Source organism: Ammodytes marinus (assembly GCF_949987685.1).
Source record: "Ammodytes marinus genome assembly, chromosome: 10".
NCBI lineage: Eukaryota > Metazoa > Chordata > Actinopteri > Uranoscopiformes > Ammodytidae > Ammodytes > Ammodytes marinus.
In genome coordinates this window covers 554,008-571,110 of record NC_137214.1, presented here as the reverse complement: position 1 = coordinate 571,110, position 17,103 = coordinate 554,008, and the positions used below count along the sequence as shown (strand labels likewise).

The following is a 17,103-nucleotide window of genomic DNA, read 5'->3' as shown; positions in this document are numbered from 1 at the left end:
ATCTTTATTTCGGTCTGAACAAACACTGCATTTGTATTATCTTCTTATAATTGTCCAACAAAGTCATCGGCTACCCGGCACAGCCTGCACTGCGAGTCCATGCTGTTTACAAAATTGCGTACACGAGCTGAGAGCTAGCGTGGGATTTGAGCGTATCCTACGCTCACGTCCATATTGATAAATGCCGAGATTTACGTGGAAATGTACGTACACCCATTTTTCTGGTCTACGCAAGATTGATAAATGAGGGCCACTGTGACCTTGACTCTTGTAAATGCATTATCTCATGAATGCTTCAATGGATTTTCTTCAAACTTTGCACACATGTTGTCTCTGACTCAAAGATGACCTCATAGGATTGCTCAAAGGTCAAATAACAAGGTCACTGTGACCTTGACTATTGTAAACACATTATTTTATGAACGCTTACATGGATTTTCTTCAAACTTTGCAAACATGTCGCTTATAACTCAAATATGACCTCATAGGATTTTAGAGGTCAAAGTTCAATGTCACTGTGACCTTCAATATTGTCAACGCAATAATTCCACAGGTTTTCTAGCGTCAGCTTTTCCAAGTTCATATTAATTCAATGTTTGTATATATTTCCTACATCATTCAACGTTTCAAAACAGTTCTGTTAAATTACTCCAAAAGTGGGCGCCAAAAACACAAAAAGTATACATCTCCTTATCCACTTGAGCAGGGGTGGGCAATTAATTTCCCCAAAGGGCCACATCAGAATCAGGGACTGTTGTGGAGGACCGGACCAAAAGGCTAAACTCAATTCTGGTCAATATTAGTAGTATCTTTTTAGCTGCAGTAAATGTTATGGCAAAGAAAAAGCCATGAAAATGCCAACATTATACCACTTAATCAACATTTACCATAGCAATTGTGAACAAAATGTGCAAGAAGCAGGGGAACCTTGGCCATACTTCCCAACTTAGACCCCGTTTCCACTTGTCTTTAACATGTGGTTTTTGTGATTCGATCACATGAATAAAGCTCTAACTACAGGTGAAAACACTCTTAAGACGCATTGAGATCAGATCACAAAAACCACATTCGGAGATGGTTTACGTCAGTTGTGTCAGATGTGTCCGCATTCATTTTGTAGTGGGAACACCAATGTGACTTTTGTCCACATTAGGGACCTCCTAATCAACTGCTGCCCCCTGCCTGAGCGGAAATACGTTGAAAATGCATCACTGGCGTTCATGCAGCTTTTATAGAAGCCTCATGAACGTTAGTTGCATCCGCCGGTATTGCAAATGACAAGCTTTCTGTCCTGGGTTTTCATTTCACTGCGTAAATCTGAAAACATGGAAATCGCTGCTACTGGAGAGCTGCAAGGCAACGACTTCCTGTTCTTATCCGCTGAAAAATAAAAGTCAACTCGCGTTTGGCTAGTAACAGGCTTTTAATGTGAAGGCGCACAGGCAATATTCTGTTTGCACGTAAAGTAACTTAACTGCATATAAAGCCGTGTATTGGTGGTGACAAGAGTGTATCAGACGTTAGAAAAGCCGCCCGGCGAGCACACATCTTTCACCAGCCTGTGACGTAATAACTTACTCGCCTAAAAGTTTTTACTTTTATATACTATCTATGATATTTAGCCGCATTTGGCAAATGTAGAGCCCTCTAAGCAGTGTTGTGCATCGCTCCTCCTTGTCTAAATGAGACAGTAGCAGTAGTATCTCGTCAACCTAGACTGGTAATTATCTTTGCATGTAATGCATTTTAATAGCAAATGCGATTAAAACTGTGGCACTGTACAGCCCTGTATGTTTACCTGTTTGAACCCAACCGGTTAAAAACAGCAATGTAAACGGAAATTATGTACGTGTTGATTGAACACACGGACTGAGAGCTGGCCACTTGTAACCAGATTCAAAAAGTCAGATGTTAATCCCAGGTGGAAACAGGGTTTTAGAGACCTGTTATCCCGAAACCAAAGTGAGGGGTTTGGGGGTTCACCCCCAGAAAATTTGAGCTTCAAAGCCATTGTTTCCTGCATTATAGTGACTTTAAAATAATGAAAATAACAACAGATAAAAATAAGTATCCTACACGGAAACACAATTTGTTCATTATTATCTATTACTTGTATTGTCCTCTGTACAGGATAAAACAATCCACCGAGCAGATCCTGCCCCACACCCCCCATTACATTTTGATCGTTATTATTATTGGGCTATTATTTACATTTAAGGTTAAATGTCTCAATCTGGTAAACTTTGAGAGGAAGTATAAATCTGATGATTTTTGTTCTCTGTAAACAACTGTCTCATGTGTGTCCTGCATGTCTTGTAGTCTATAATTTGGAGATAATGGCTGACATCATTTAGCCTTCTGGGAGCTGGATTTTCTACAGAAATATGAATATAAATAAGTTGGGCACTAGAAATATAAAATATAAAGGGGTGTGTCCTGCATGACCTGTTTGTTCGCCCGTTACAATCGCACCCTTCTCGTACATCCACACAGACGTGGGAGAGCCACACACACAGCCAACCTCTGCACTCGTTGGGAATTGGCGCTCGGGAGTGGGAAGGGCGCTGATAATATCAGACAAGTGAACGTACAAGCAGGTTGTCTGTCTGATATTATCGCCCCCCCTTCCCCGAGCGCCGATCCCCGAGTGCGGAGGTTGACTGTGTAGCTTGCTCTGAGTCACTTTTTGTCAGCGCGCAGCTCACAGCAGCGCACGGCAGCGCACTTAAACAGCGCACATACAAGCTTCTTCTCCTTTTTTTGAATTGCGACTTATAATAATGCGAAATATAAACTTGCCTTCAAAATAAAAGCAATGCCGTTGTATTCCATGCATGATTTAAACTTATTTACGTTTGATTCTTAATTTTCCATTGACCTCACGCGGGCCAGTCAGAGACAGCCAGCGGGCCGGATGTGGCCCGTGGGCCACACAATGCCCAGGTCTGCACTTGAGCCTATTTCTCTGCGATGTTTGGGCCTTTTGGTCCAAAATTGAACATCCCACATTCAAAAACGTTATATCCCTGAATTCTGTGAAGTGAGCAGCCGGCGCCGCGGTCAACCACGCTCGGGACCCGAGTTGCATGGAGGCTTGGCCCCCGTTCATAACTGCTTGCAGTTCTAGTTGTTATTATTTTTGGTTTGTTCTTTTTTTCTTTTCCTTGTCTTCATAAAACACCTCTTCTGTTATCCAATTTAGTCCAGTTTCCCTTTTTTTCAAACAGTGGCAGGTGGTAGCTTAGTTGACAGTGGTTGACAGCAGTTGATACACAGTTGAAAGCTAGCTTTTGACAGTCAGCTGGTTGTTTTCATTTAAAAAATATATCCAAAGATGGTATTTTGTTTCCTTCTGTTTTGCTGATAAAGCATTTACCCCTTCTATAGAGTCCTTTTTGACCAAAACTGGATGGTTCTCTTGTAAAATGTCCCACTTTTTAGGTCGATGTTTGAGATGAATTCAGGAGCACATTTTTCATGTAGCCTTCTATGTTAACTGTTTTCAAATTTATCATTTCTCTCTCTCGCTCTCTCTCTCTCTCTCAGGGAGTTAATCAAGTATGAGTTCTTCCCAGAGGCCACCCGGACAGAAGAGGATGTGAACAAGAATCCCAAATACCCCTGGGGCCGGGATATCTACACACTTGAGGGTAATATAATAACCCACACACATTTCTACCTGCTCTTTCAGGTCCACCTGTCAGTTATTGTATTTTACTCAAACGTTAGATTCAATAGAAGGAAACATTTAAGCCAGTGTTAACCCATTGATGACTATGGCAATCTAGGATGCATGTCCTTAATGCCTGAGGGTTTTCTGAACAAAATAGTACGAATTGTCAAGTCTACCAAAACCTTAATATCTAAGCCTGTGTAGCACATACTGTACTGTAGAAACATGAAATAAAATACATTTAAAAGTTATGGTTCACAGGCTATATTTAAACATGCTCCCTAAGCGCTTACAAACCAAGACATTTTTTCTAAAAATCGTAAAAATTAGATTGGGGAGAGAAAAAAAAAGAATAAATAATATAAAATGTTTAAAGATAATGTGCTAATTGAGGTTATAATCCTGCTTCCCTTTAGCATGGATAGTAGTGACTGAGTGTGCAGTGGAGGGATAAAGATAGACAGATATATTTTATTATTTAGTTCAATTATCACTGGCAAGGAGACTTCCGGGTTACAGAGCATGGGGTAGGCACGATCGCTCTATAGCTCCCACAAAATATTTCAGACCTAACTGATTAAACCCTATTCTCGTCGATTTTTTTTTGTGCTTGTGTTGCCGGTAAAACTGATACTGTTTTGGAGAAATGCCTAGAAGCAAGAAAAACGCAAAAAGATATTCGGCAGAGTCAGATATGTCCTCGGACAGCGTGGTTAGCATGGACGTTGGTGCTAGCTCAATGGCTTCTATTCTGGATCTGCTAGAACAGCATAGAGCAGCGATAGCCGCCGAGTTTAAATCATCTTTCGCCAGCATGGACGCTAAACTGGACAGCATCCAGGCCGTGGTCTCAAGCCAGGGGAAACGTATAACCGATCTCGAGGAGAATGCAGAAACTGTTTGCGGACGCCTGGAGCAACTAGGCTACGTGCTCCTCACTGCAGGAAGATAACAAGCTGTTGAAAGCTAAACTATCGGATTTGGAAGGGAGGAGCAGGAGACAGAACGTTCGTATCGTGGGCTTACCAGAGTCACTTGAGGGTGCGCGCCCCGCCGCCTTTTTCTCCGAGCTCCTCGTCGAGGTGTTTGGTGATCAAGTTCTCCCTTCTCCCCCGGAGCTGGACAGAGCTCACCGCACTCTGGCACCCAATCCGGGCCGTGATCCGTCCTTATCAGCTTTCACCGATACCAGACTAAAGACCTGATCATGAAAGAGGCACGTAAACAGGGCGAGCTGGAGTACCACGGCCACAAGCTCCGGTTCTACGAGGACTACAGCGCGGAGGTCGTGAAGCAGCGGGCTGAATACAAGCGGGTCATGGCTGTGCTTTATCAGCGCGGTCTTCGTCCCTCTCTCCTCTTCTTCGCATTACACTCCAAAGCGGCGAGAGAAAGTGGCTGCGGTCTGTCTCTGAAGCATCAAACTACATATCTACACTGGGTGTGAGTCCGTAGTAAATACGATTGCCTGCTGTGAGTATACAATGTGGACAAATGCTCTTTTCATATCCCCAGCCAAACTCTCAGACTGATGGTACTATAGGCATTTTATTAATTTTTTTAAATGAGTAAATTAGCTGGGTGAACGTGACATTTTTGTTGCTTGTCATTTTGACTTATTGTCTAGCTCACTCGCTTTTTTTTATTTGTATCTCTATTTTAAAACGGCTAGATAAGCGTGTCTGTTCTTTATTTTTTATTTTTTTTATTTATTTTTTATTTTTGCCATTTGGACAGATTGTCTAACTCACGCCTTGTTCTTTTTTTTTGTATTTTGAATTGTTGGTTGAGCACGGTATGTTTGTTTAATGTGTTGTCATTTTGACAGTTTGCTGGATTGTTCATAGTGTTACTAGCTGTTATGGGGTGAATTGTACAAGACTTATGTGGGAAGCTAGAAAGTTAAGGCTTGGAATGTTTGTTGTGAGACTAGTAAGGGTCTTTCGGGGTTTGCTATTTAGAGCAATATATGGGGTGGGTTCTGGGTGGGATGGGGTGGTGTCAACTGGGGGTTTAGCTGATGGGTTATCAGTGTTTCCCCCAGAAAATGTCTTAGTCAAGGTGGTCACTGCCCCGGGTCAGGGGAGGCGCGGCGCTGTGCGAAAATTTTAGGGGTATTTTGCTCAAAGATGCCAATGCGCCGTAAAGAAATTTTGAATACAAAAATAAAACAAACACTGACCTTACAGTTGTGCAATTTTGTTTGCTATGTGCAGGTACAAATTATGTGTTAACGTGCAGACAGTACAAAGCACAATTAAAGAAAACTTCTACTGTTTTGGTGCAATACTATACAGACACACTAAATACAAATAATGGACCATACATTTAACATGTGTATGCACATCAAAGTGCAAATACAACTTTTTAAAGTTCCTTTTTGGATGGGGGCTGTTGTGCGATTAATGGTTATTCTAGGCCTACTTGCTTGATTTATTTTTAAATACATAGGTCGTTTTGGAACATGTATTTCCCAATTTAAAACATAAAAATAAAGCAGCATTGAAAATTCAGAAAATAAATCTTCTTGGCCTACACTAGCATGCTGTTTGAAAAATAACTTTAAATAATAAATACAATGTGTTTTCCCCTTAAAATGACTAAATGCATTTCAAAGACAGTAGGCCTAGTTTGGCACTAAACACTTACTGAAACTTGCCTGGGCCATCACTCTCATGCCTTCTTCAAACTTTTCTCTGCGCTGATAGGTTGTGTTGCCACAGTGATGTGGAGTCTTAAACTATTCTAGCTTTGCAGAGCACTTCTTTCTGTTCAGCTAAATATCCCCATAGAACTGCACTGCGTTTATTATCGCCACCAGTTAAATCTCTGTTTGCTTCTGCTCGTTTAACTCTCCCGCGTGCATGCCGTAGTCGCGCGCAAAGCCGCAGACACAGAGCAGTTGATAGAGAAACGCTTGGAGACACATGCTTTTTACCGCAAATTGCGGCCTTTCGCGCAGTTATGACCATGCACAACACACACATCGCGCTTGCTAGTACATTAATTGTGCAGCACAAAAAAATAAAAAAATAATTATTAAATATATATATTTTTTTGGGGGGGGTCGGTTGGTAGTCAAGGCGGGAGGCTGGCGTTGCTAAGGCGGCCGCCTTAGCTATAAAGCGCTGGGGGAAACACTGGGTTATCACCTGCTGTGTTTTCAGTTATCTGTGTTTTCCTTTTTTTGTGTTTTTTTTTCCTCTGTATTTTGCTACTCTTTTTGTTATCGGAGCAACTCTTTTTACTCTCACTATAATTGAGCTAGATGAAGGGCAATCTTAATTTAATTAGTTGGAATGTCAAAGGGCTAAATCACCAAGTGAAAAGGGGTAAGGTCTTAACCCACCTAAAACGGCTTAGGGCTGGAATAGTTTTCCTTCAAGAAACCCATTTACATGACTCTGACCATGGGCGACTAAGTAAATGCTGGCGTGGACAATTTTTTCATTCTAATTTCAGGGCTAAGGCCAGGGGCACAGCTATCCTTATTGATAGTTATATCAGACAAGAATGGACGTTTTATTATTGTTTCAGGCAAACTTTACAATAAGTCAGTCATCTTGGCTAACGTCTACGCGCCTAACGCCGATGATGTAGAATTCTTTGAGAGATTTTTTTCTCAACCCCCCGATTTCAATTCCCATTCTCTTATTCTTGGTGGGGATTTCAATTGTTATCTAGATCCAGTCTTAGATCGCTCTTCCCCCAAACCTGCCACTCTTAGCAGATCTGCAGGTTATATTAAATCATTCCTTGCTGATTATAGCCTCTCTGATCCATACAGGTTTTTATACCCCACAGGAAGATAATATTCATTCTTTTCACATGTCCACCACACTTACACCCGAATTGATTATGTTTTTGTTGATAATTCATTGATGTCAGAACTAAAGTCATGCAGTTATGAAAGTATTGTGATCTCAGATCATGCTCCTCTGCTCCTTCAACTGGCTTTCTCTGACGTTGAGTATACAAGAAGACAGTGGAGACTGGATCCATTGTTGCTCACAGATGAGAGTTTTCTTTCACACATCTCTACACATATTAAAACTTTTTTGAGTATAAATAAAACACCAGATGTGTCCAATGCAACAATTTGGGAAGCCCTGAAAGCCTATTTGAGAGGTGAAATTATATCATTTGCAGCATACAAAAATAAGTGTACAAAACAGAAACAAACTGAAATAGCTGATCAGATTCTGAACATAGACAGACAATATGCTAATTCACCTTCATCTGAACTTTACAAAGAACGTTTAAAACTTCAGACAGAATTCAACCTTCTTTCCTCTCGTCAGGTTGCTGACCAGTTGCTTAGAAGCAGAAGTACTTTTTACGAGCATGGTGACAAGATTGGCAAACTCCTGGCCAATCAACTGCGCGGATTTAGAGCGAAGCAACTCATCCCTGGAATACGGACAGACAGTGGGTGTACAACTTCAGATCAGAAATTGATAAACGAAAAGTTCAAAACATTCTATTCAAATTTGTATAGTTCTGATTGTACAGTAGACGCAGCGGTGATGGAAACCTTTTTCAGTAACCTAAACATGCCTTCCCTTTCTCAAGACCTGAGACATAGCCTTGAGGCACCTATTACTCAGAGGGAAATTATTGCAGCAATAACATCTATGCAATCAGGCAAATCTCCTGGTCCAGACGGACTTCCATCTGACTTTTTTAAGAAATGTTCAGCCGAATTATCGCCTTTTTCATGTTCAGTATTCTCAGACTCATTTGACTCAGGTAAACTCCAGCCTTCGTTCTACCAGGCCTGTATTTCCCTGTTGTTAAAAAAGGATAAAGATCCTCTAGATTGTGCGTCATACCGACCAATTTCACTATTAAATACGGATGTGAAGATACTTGCTAAAATTCTCGCCCACAGATTGGAGGATGTTCTCCCCTCTATCATATCCCCTGACCAAACTGGGTTTATAAAGGGACGCCAATCATTTTATAATATCCGCCGGCTAATGAACATTTTATATTCCCCCAGAAATATTGAATCAGAATGCCTCGCTTCTATGGATGCTGAAAAAGCATTTGATAGAGTAGAATGGAATTATTTGTTTTTCACCCTTGAGAAATTCGGTTTGGGTCCTGTTTTCACTTCTTGGGTTAAATTATTATATGCATGCCCTTCTGCCTCAGTATTAACAAACAGCCGTTACTCAAGTAGTTTTGATCTGCACCGTGGGACCCGGCAGGGTTGTCCTTTGAGCCCGCTCCTTTTTGCTATTGCAATCGAACCACTTGCGATTGCCATCAGAGGTAACAAACAGATTCAGGGGATATGGAGAGGAGGAATTGAACTTAAGGTATCATTATATGCCGATGACTTACTTTTGTTTGTCGCCAAGCCAGCCACCTCTTTACCGGAGGCACTTTCTGTGTTGGAGGTCTTTAGTCAGTTTTCTGGCTATAAACTTAACTTGAGCAAGAGCGAACTCTTTCCGATTAATAAAGAAGCTCTTAAACTTGATTATACAGCTCTCCCACTCAAAGTGGTGACAGACCATCTGAGTTACCTTGGGGTATGTTTTACCAGAAATTTTAAAAACCTATTTAAATCGAACTTCCTCAAATTATTGGATCAGGCGAAGCAAATATTATCGAAGTGGTCTCCTCTGGCTTTCTCTCTCATAGGTAGAATAAATTCAATCAAAATGACATTACTCCCAAAGTTCCTATATCTATTCCAATGTCTCCCCATCTTTCTCCCCAAATCCTTTTTTCAGGCCCTTGACTCTTTAATGATAAATTATATTTGGAATGGTAAACACCCTCGGTTAAGGAAAGCATTTCTTCAAAGACCAAAACAAACAGGCGGAATGGCCCTCCCTAATTTCCAATACTATTACTGGCCTGCTAATATCCGTTCTTTAGTGTATTGGGTGCATTTTCACCTTGACGACTCAGCCCCAGTATGGGTAACAATGGAGTCCAGCGCTGTTAGCCCATTGTCTCTATCTGCCCTCTTAAGCGCCGCACTTCCACTCTCTTCGGCTATTCCCAATAGTTATCCCGTGATTAAGCACTCCCTTCGAATCTGGACCCAATTTAGGAAGAATTTTGGAATGCAGAATTTTTCACGTTTCAGCCCAATTGCAGCTAATCATTTATTTATTCCCTCGACGGTGGATAGTGCATTCAAGATCTGGCATAAAAAAGGCTTAAAATGCATCGGTGATTTATTTATTAATGATCTATTTGCTAGTTTTTCCCAATTGACAAAACATTTTGGTATCAAAAAGACAAATTTTTTCCGATTTCTGCAAATCAGACATTTTACGCAGAAGTTAAAAAAGGGGAAAAACTAAATCATTGTACTGTATTTGCTTTGCAAATCTTTTGATGAATAAAAAAACCTTTGAACAATTATCACTGGCACCATAAATCCGACTTTTTTATTTATTTATTTATTATTCTTTCGGACTTCCCAGTACAAGTGGAACGCAGACTGACTCTCGCTGTCGGGAGCCGATCAGCTGGTCCAAACGACTGTATACCACGGAGATGAAAACGAAACTGAAACTTAACTATCGCCTGGCTGGGCTGAATTTGAGTTGGAGCAGCAAAATATTAGCCTGGTCCAACCAGACCATCGTACTTCATTTCATTTGTACAGAAGGTCTGGATGTGCTGTAATTGGCAAACGTTCACTCACTTGGAGGCGGGTGTCTGTCGAAGTTTAAAACTATTGGATCTGCCCAGTGCCACTCTGGATTAGCCAACCAATCGCATCACGTTTGGTCGTCACGTGTGTCATGAGCCGGCTTCTGACGGTGCGTTCCAGTTGGACAGGGAACTCGGAAATTTCCGACTTCACTACATATTGTACTCTATGAATCTACCGGTACCTGGCAACAGTAACTTGTTAGAGCCTAACGTTTAGTTATTTGGACGAGAAAGGTTTTAGGCGTACTTGCAGATGCACTGGAACACAGACGGGTCGGAACTCGGAACTACCAAGTCGGAAATCTCCTTCTTCCGAGTATAAAGGAACGCAGCATTCAACTGAAACTGGAGCGCGACTTCGACGTCATCGTTCTCAGCCACTCGCTCTGTTCGCTGATTGGACGATTGTAGATTCTCCGGAGAACTGGAAAAATGCACTGTACACCCAGACTGACTACTGAAGGGAAAATGAAATTTGGCCGGAAGTAGGCGGGCGGGCGGAGCCAGGCTAGCAAAATATAGCCTAAATTCATAAATATTGTTAATAAATAGATGCAATGTGTTGTGTGATTTTCGTCAGTAGTCTATAGTAGACCTATATTTTGCGCTCCGAACGCCACTAACAGTTTTGTAATACACTATCGGCGACACAGCCAGCATATTTTTTTTAAATTCTTTTTATTTATTTATTTATTTAAAAAAAACGTGATTTACGGCAAACCACACAACTTTTGGGTGGTCACGTGGTCTTAAAAAATCAACAAAACCCACCTCATATGTATTTGAACCAATGACGGTGCATTCTATGCTGCGCGCCAAGAAAATTAGATAAAGTAACAATGCTGCGCTACGCAGCAGCCGGCAGAAGATACAATGTAGCGTCGCACAGCAGCCGTCATGACGCATCCCTACAGCTGACTGTGTGGCAGAGTCACACATTGGGACACCAACCCTCCCTTTTTATGGCCCGTCACAATATTCTTCTACTTCTTTTAGCAAACAGATACAAGGGGGGTATTTCTTAAACATTTTTCATCCGTGTTTTTGGCGGTTGGTTCAGTTAATAGTGCAACAACTGCTCGTAATTTCTGCTTTGGTACTTTGCTCCGGAGTTGGCTTTCAGCCCCTTTGTATGACGACCCCGCCCACGTTCAGGAGGTACTATTTGCAGTGGAAAACGACCCTTGCTGCTACCAAACCAAGTTGAACTGAGTTGAGTCGAGCTACATGTGCGGTGGAAAAGCGCCATAGAATTGGATTGGGGCAAATAAATTTAATGAACTTGTTCTTTTCCCGGGCACGGTTAAGACATGCGTGCACCACCACTTTTTAAGAGAGTTAAAAAGATGGCAAACTTAATCTTGGCTGACTTCAACTCAATATTCACAGAAAAATCTAGATTTTTTTTTTGTGGGTGGGCATTTGCATAGGGGGAGAGGTGAAATCTTCCCCGTCAAATTTTTTTTGTTGCAGATTATGCAAGCTATTGACTCTTTTTTTGCCAACTGCCACATCATTTCGATGTAAGTATCCATTAGATTAACTTTCGAAGACAAACACTACAGCACCAATGTGTCGCATAAATTAAACAAAGAAAGATAATCAAACTGTTGTTCAAAATGATTGTACAATAATTAATCCTCAGCAAAAATGTCCCGATTGTGACAGCCATAATGCCAGGCCTGTGAAGCAGTCAGCTTTACTTCCTGCATGTTTGGATGGTGGTATCTTCATGTAATCCTGCGCATTCCACTGTGTTCACCCAATATTACACACTCCAAAACATAAAACCAAGAGTCAACACTCTTTTCAATGTTGTCACTGTAAATGAGAATCAGTGTTGTGTTTATCATGTAGCCTTTTCCAACACAATCATGGTATATTGATCAAAATAAGAGTTAACTAATTATTACTCTAGTTATTTTGCCAACATTTTTAAGGGAAATCAAATTTCTGCATGCTACACTATAAAAGGAAGCAGAACATTGTTATGATGTTATTTTTCAGGAGTAGTGGATGGTGCTCCATACAGCATGATAACAGACTTTCCCTGGCTGAGGACTCTGAGAGCAGCTGATCCCAACAACTACGCCCGCTATGACTTTGAAGATGATGAAAGCAGTGAGTGCAGTCAAAACATCCATTTCTCCTATACTGTTAGCAGTCACACTATGTGGTTGTTCTGACAATAACAGTCATTACAATTGTCCCTGTACGCCAGACCAAGACAGAACCCCATAATATAAGTACTTGAAATGTTTTTCTCTCTGTCTTGTTGCTTGTTAGCTACCATCTATGCCCCGAGGCGTAAAGGCCAGCTATCAGCTGACATCTGCATGGAGACCATTGGGGAGGAGATCTCAGAACGCCGACAGAGCAAAAGAGCAGTGTTTCAGAGAGTGGTGGTCCTCTTCCTCCATCACTGTGATACACCTGGAGAACCTGTGGATGATGACTACATCTAGAAAGCACATAAAGAGAAACCCTAGCAGATGATAGTCCTATTGCAGCAATGCCTGTGCTCCTGATTGTGAAAACACAGATTTTCTTTAGAAAAAGATGTATCGTCTGTATACTGTGGAATCTGCAGGTCAGATCTGTGTTCTTATAAACGGACATGTGCATGGTAACTCTGTGACTGAACTAGGGATATGCAGTTGAAGGGCACTGTGGGGCACTACCAATGATTTATTGGTCAACAGAATTGACCATTGCGAAAAAATTTAAGGCAACTTTACACTTTTTTAGTTTGTTGGTTAATTAGGAACAGATTCAAGGTTTCACTCTTTTTAGTTATTGGGGAAAGGAAATTATCATCTAAAGATTATTTGGAAGATGTAATTGCAGTACACGATGCACTTATTATTTTAGTCTACTAAAGAGGCATGTACATGTATTCTAGCATATCATGAATTTTCAAGTAAATTAGAGTAAAAGATAAGAAACATTGAGGTGGCTGAAACTGCAGCTTGAATTGTAATTGCATTATGTACATTATCTTTTTAATGAATCATTGGATTTCAATATGAGATAGTTACAAATAAATGCCTGTCTCAAATGTTTTCCTGGTCCAAAGAAAGGCCTTTCTCCTGCTGGTAAGACCACTATTGACATCATAACCCCCAGTGTCTGCACAGTTAGTGTTTTTAGCTGCTTCTCTAATACACTAGCCCTAAGAACACATGCGTACAAGGACTATACTGTAGTTTTAGACTGATCGCTCATCTGTTCCCTGCCACAGTATGCTAACGTCTCTTCTACACAACCAATCACAGACAGAAATGTCAATGAAAATGTTATTTTTTTCTTTTTTTAGAGTTGCAGAAGCATATGACTTGGTTTTACAGGCATGGAATGTTGTAAAAGGTGGTTCACCAGAAATTATGTCTATGGACCTTCAAGGATCACAACCTGGGTGGACATCCTGCTCAACTACCGTACCTACTGGAAAGCTACAGGGGCGGAAATCGGAGCCACTGGGGCGAGGGTAAAGTTGAAAATGTTAAACTTTTATTTATCATCATGAAACTTTGCCAGTTGATCACTGACATTAAAACAATTATTTTTTGTATTGAAGATTTTTCAGAAATTATGTAAATATGTGCAAATTTGGCATATCTAACTAATAATGCGTAAATTGGCATCTCTTTAAAAAACTAAAATCTACATGTTGGATAAAGCCAGAGTTAAAATCTTTATTTAATTTTGACGACAAATAAGTCTCCAAAGTTTTTGCAGAACAAACTTTCTCTGTGAGAAATGTTGTGATCATTTTGGTTTGATAGTGATAGATATGTTATATAGTTTTTTTCAATACTCTGAACCATAAATCTCAACATTTAAGAATCAGAATCAGAATAATATTTATTTGTCAGAGCAACAAAATTTATTTTCAGTTCAGACCTGCCAAGAAACATATAAAGACAGTGACAATAACATGGGGGGACAGGAGAGGGTGTAACTGTTCCATGGATGGAAAAGGAAAACAAGAGGGGAAAAACGGGGGAAAAAAGGCCATTCTCAAACTAGGCTCCTTTATGGGAGCGCAGTGTGGGATTAGGAAAAAACCCCACTTTGGCACAATAAGCAACATAATAACACCACAGACAAAAAAAACTAGTAGACTTAAGCCCTTACATAAACTTCACTTTCAATAATCATTCTTAAAACTATTCTGATTTTTAAAGAGATGCAAATTACGCATAATTAGTTAGATTTTGCCAAATTTGCATACATATTTAAACTTTTCTGAAAAAACTTTGAGATAGTTGTTTTAATGTCAGTTACTGGCAAAGTTTCATGACAAGTTAAAATTGTACCCTCGCTTTAAACTGTGGATCTGATTTGCAATTTCCACCCCCTGTAGCTTTCCTGTAGGTAGCTGACCAGGTTGTCTATTCAGGTTGTGAACCTTGAAGGTCCTAGATATCATAACTGGGGCCGTATTCACAAAACATTTTATCTTAGCGCTAAGAGTACTCCTAAGGAGCACTAAAAGTTCTTAGTAAGGAGTAATTTCTTAAAACCTATTCACAAAGCTGATAAGACCAACTTTTACTAAGGAATGGGAGGGACTCCTAAGCTAAGACTAGAGGGCGGTGTTGACCCTGTTGCTATGGATGACGTCATGTTCATACCTTCTATGCCCACAGTGATTGGCTGAGAGGGAATGAGTCCCTAAGAGTGAATTTATGATAGAAACACTGTGGGAGATATCCATATTGTGTCGCTGTATTAAAGTAAAGAGTTTGTATATACAATTAATGACAAGTGACACTGATTTAACATGAAACCAAGATACTGCAGGGTTTCCCACACCTTCGTTCACAATTAACCTACAATAGCGCCACATAGGTCTATTCATTTTAAATATTACAATGATTTGAATCGGAAAAAAATATCCTCATTGAACAGCTGCACGCCATGCACTCTCACTGTATTTCTCTCGATGGCGACTATGCAGCAATAGCCAGACAACGACAAACCAGGAAATTCACCATTTAGAAACAACAGCCGGCGAAATCGTAAAATGCATGCGGAAGGAAAAAGGCGAGACGCGCAACTATACAGTAGCGGACTTGTGGAACGGAGGAGATGCTGCGAAGCGCCACATATAGGCCTACTCTAGTAGGAAATTAAACCCAAATGTGACACCAACAGTAACTTTCAGTGCATCATAAACCCAAAGCAACTGCATTAAAGGGAACTTTATAAATATTTTTTTATATAAATATGATATATATAAATGTGTCTATACTTTCTAAATATAGCTTTACTAAGATCAATAAACCCTTACAGCTATTAAAGGTACCTTTTACAAAGCTCACTATCATTAAATATCTCTAAAACACCATCAAATGGTTGTCTGTGATTTACTCTTAGTGACTTAGGAGTCCTCTCGAGGACTCTTAGCTTTTCATAGATTTAGGAGCTAGTTTTAGCGCTAAAAGTTTTTGTGAATTACACTTATCTTAAAAAGTTAGGAGTCCTAAAATTAGGAGTGAAACGCCCCTTATTTTTGAGAGTTACTCCTAAATCAGCACGTTATGACCTACTCTTAGCCTTAAAATGTTTTGTGAATACGGCCCCTGGTAAACAACATTTTATGTCTGTAAAACCACTTTGCATTCTGTGTGGTCTTTTGGAAATTCAAAGGAGGCAGAGAAAAAAGAGAAACGTACAACTGTGAGTTTATTTGTACAAACGCCACTGAATGGAAATACATACATAAATCCAGTGACAACAGGAGATGTTTCTAGTAACAGTTTATGCTGATTTGTCAAAGTGAAAGTACAAAATATGTGTGCTGAGCATGTTATGCTCTTGGTTGGCTGGTCATTCAGATAATGCAGGTCTTTTTTGTTCATCTCACATGTTTTCCGTGTTTTCTTTTGATCTATTACAAGTTTAAAGAAGGTAAGGGACGAGTACCATGGGGAAAAGTAAATTGGACTTCTGAGATAGGTCTGAATGTTGATTATAAGTATGGGTTTGAGTGACCAGAATAAATACAGAATTATAATTTTATCAGATTCAGACTTTTTTTTACTTCTCGTTCTCAGAATTCTTTTTTTAGATTTAGATAAGCCATATTTTCCATGAAGCTCTACTCTGACTTAGCCAGTCCTTACTCTCTTGTCTGAAAGGAGCTGTTACATGAAATATGTTTAAAGCTTTGAGAAGTTAACTTTTCTTTTTTCTTCTATACATCATTTGAACTTGTTTTCGTTGCCAGTAATTAGACCTATTGAAAGCTCTGCCCTGTAGGACTGCAGAGCAGTGAATAGAACTGACTTACCTCAATTCAGGAATTGGCTTTACCTCCAACGGGAAAAGGGTTTTGGTTGAGGAAGTTGAACGTCATTTATAACTAACAATGAATGTTGAAAATTCTGGGAATTGGATTTATTGACTGTATATGATGACAGTACAGCTTTATGTTTGTGAATTGACAAGTGTTCAGATAACAATATGCCTTAATGGTGTTTATATGTTTATAAGAAAATAATATTTCACATACTAAAAAATAAATTTACGGGGAAATAAATGTTGTCTTGGTTGTTACATGTCCACATTTTTCTCATTAGCTACCATTACATTGACTATGGAATCTTTTGTTAGAATAAAAATACTGCCTTGTCATTGGTGTTAAAGTACATGGAATTTAGATTAATCCTCCAATGACATTTCAATCTGGAGACACTTAAAGGTGCTGTAAGCGGAATGGTTCTTTTAGCTAACTTCCT

At 40.0% G+C, this 17,103-nt stretch overlaps 1 protein-coding gene across 3 annotated transcripts in view; it reads left to right on the top strand.

Moving 5' to 3' along the window:
• fbxo38 (F-box protein 38) overlaps positions 1-16,888 on the top strand; it is a 157,552-nt gene extending 140,664 nt beyond the window's left edge. For all 3 annotated transcript variants that reach the window (XM_080035578.1, XM_080035577.1, XM_080035579.1), the window contains exons 19-21: positions 3,547-3,650; positions 12,365-12,478; positions 12,644-16,888. In XM_080035578.1, the coding sequence (XP_079891704.1) occupies positions 3,547-3,650; positions 12,365-12,478; positions 12,644-12,822 (397 nt within the window). In that variant the 3' untranslated portion in view covers positions 12,823-16,888. The remainder of the gene's footprint in view (positions 1-3,546; positions 3,651-12,364; positions 12,479-12,643) is intronic.
• Positions 16,889-17,103: the final 215 nt, after the last annotated feature.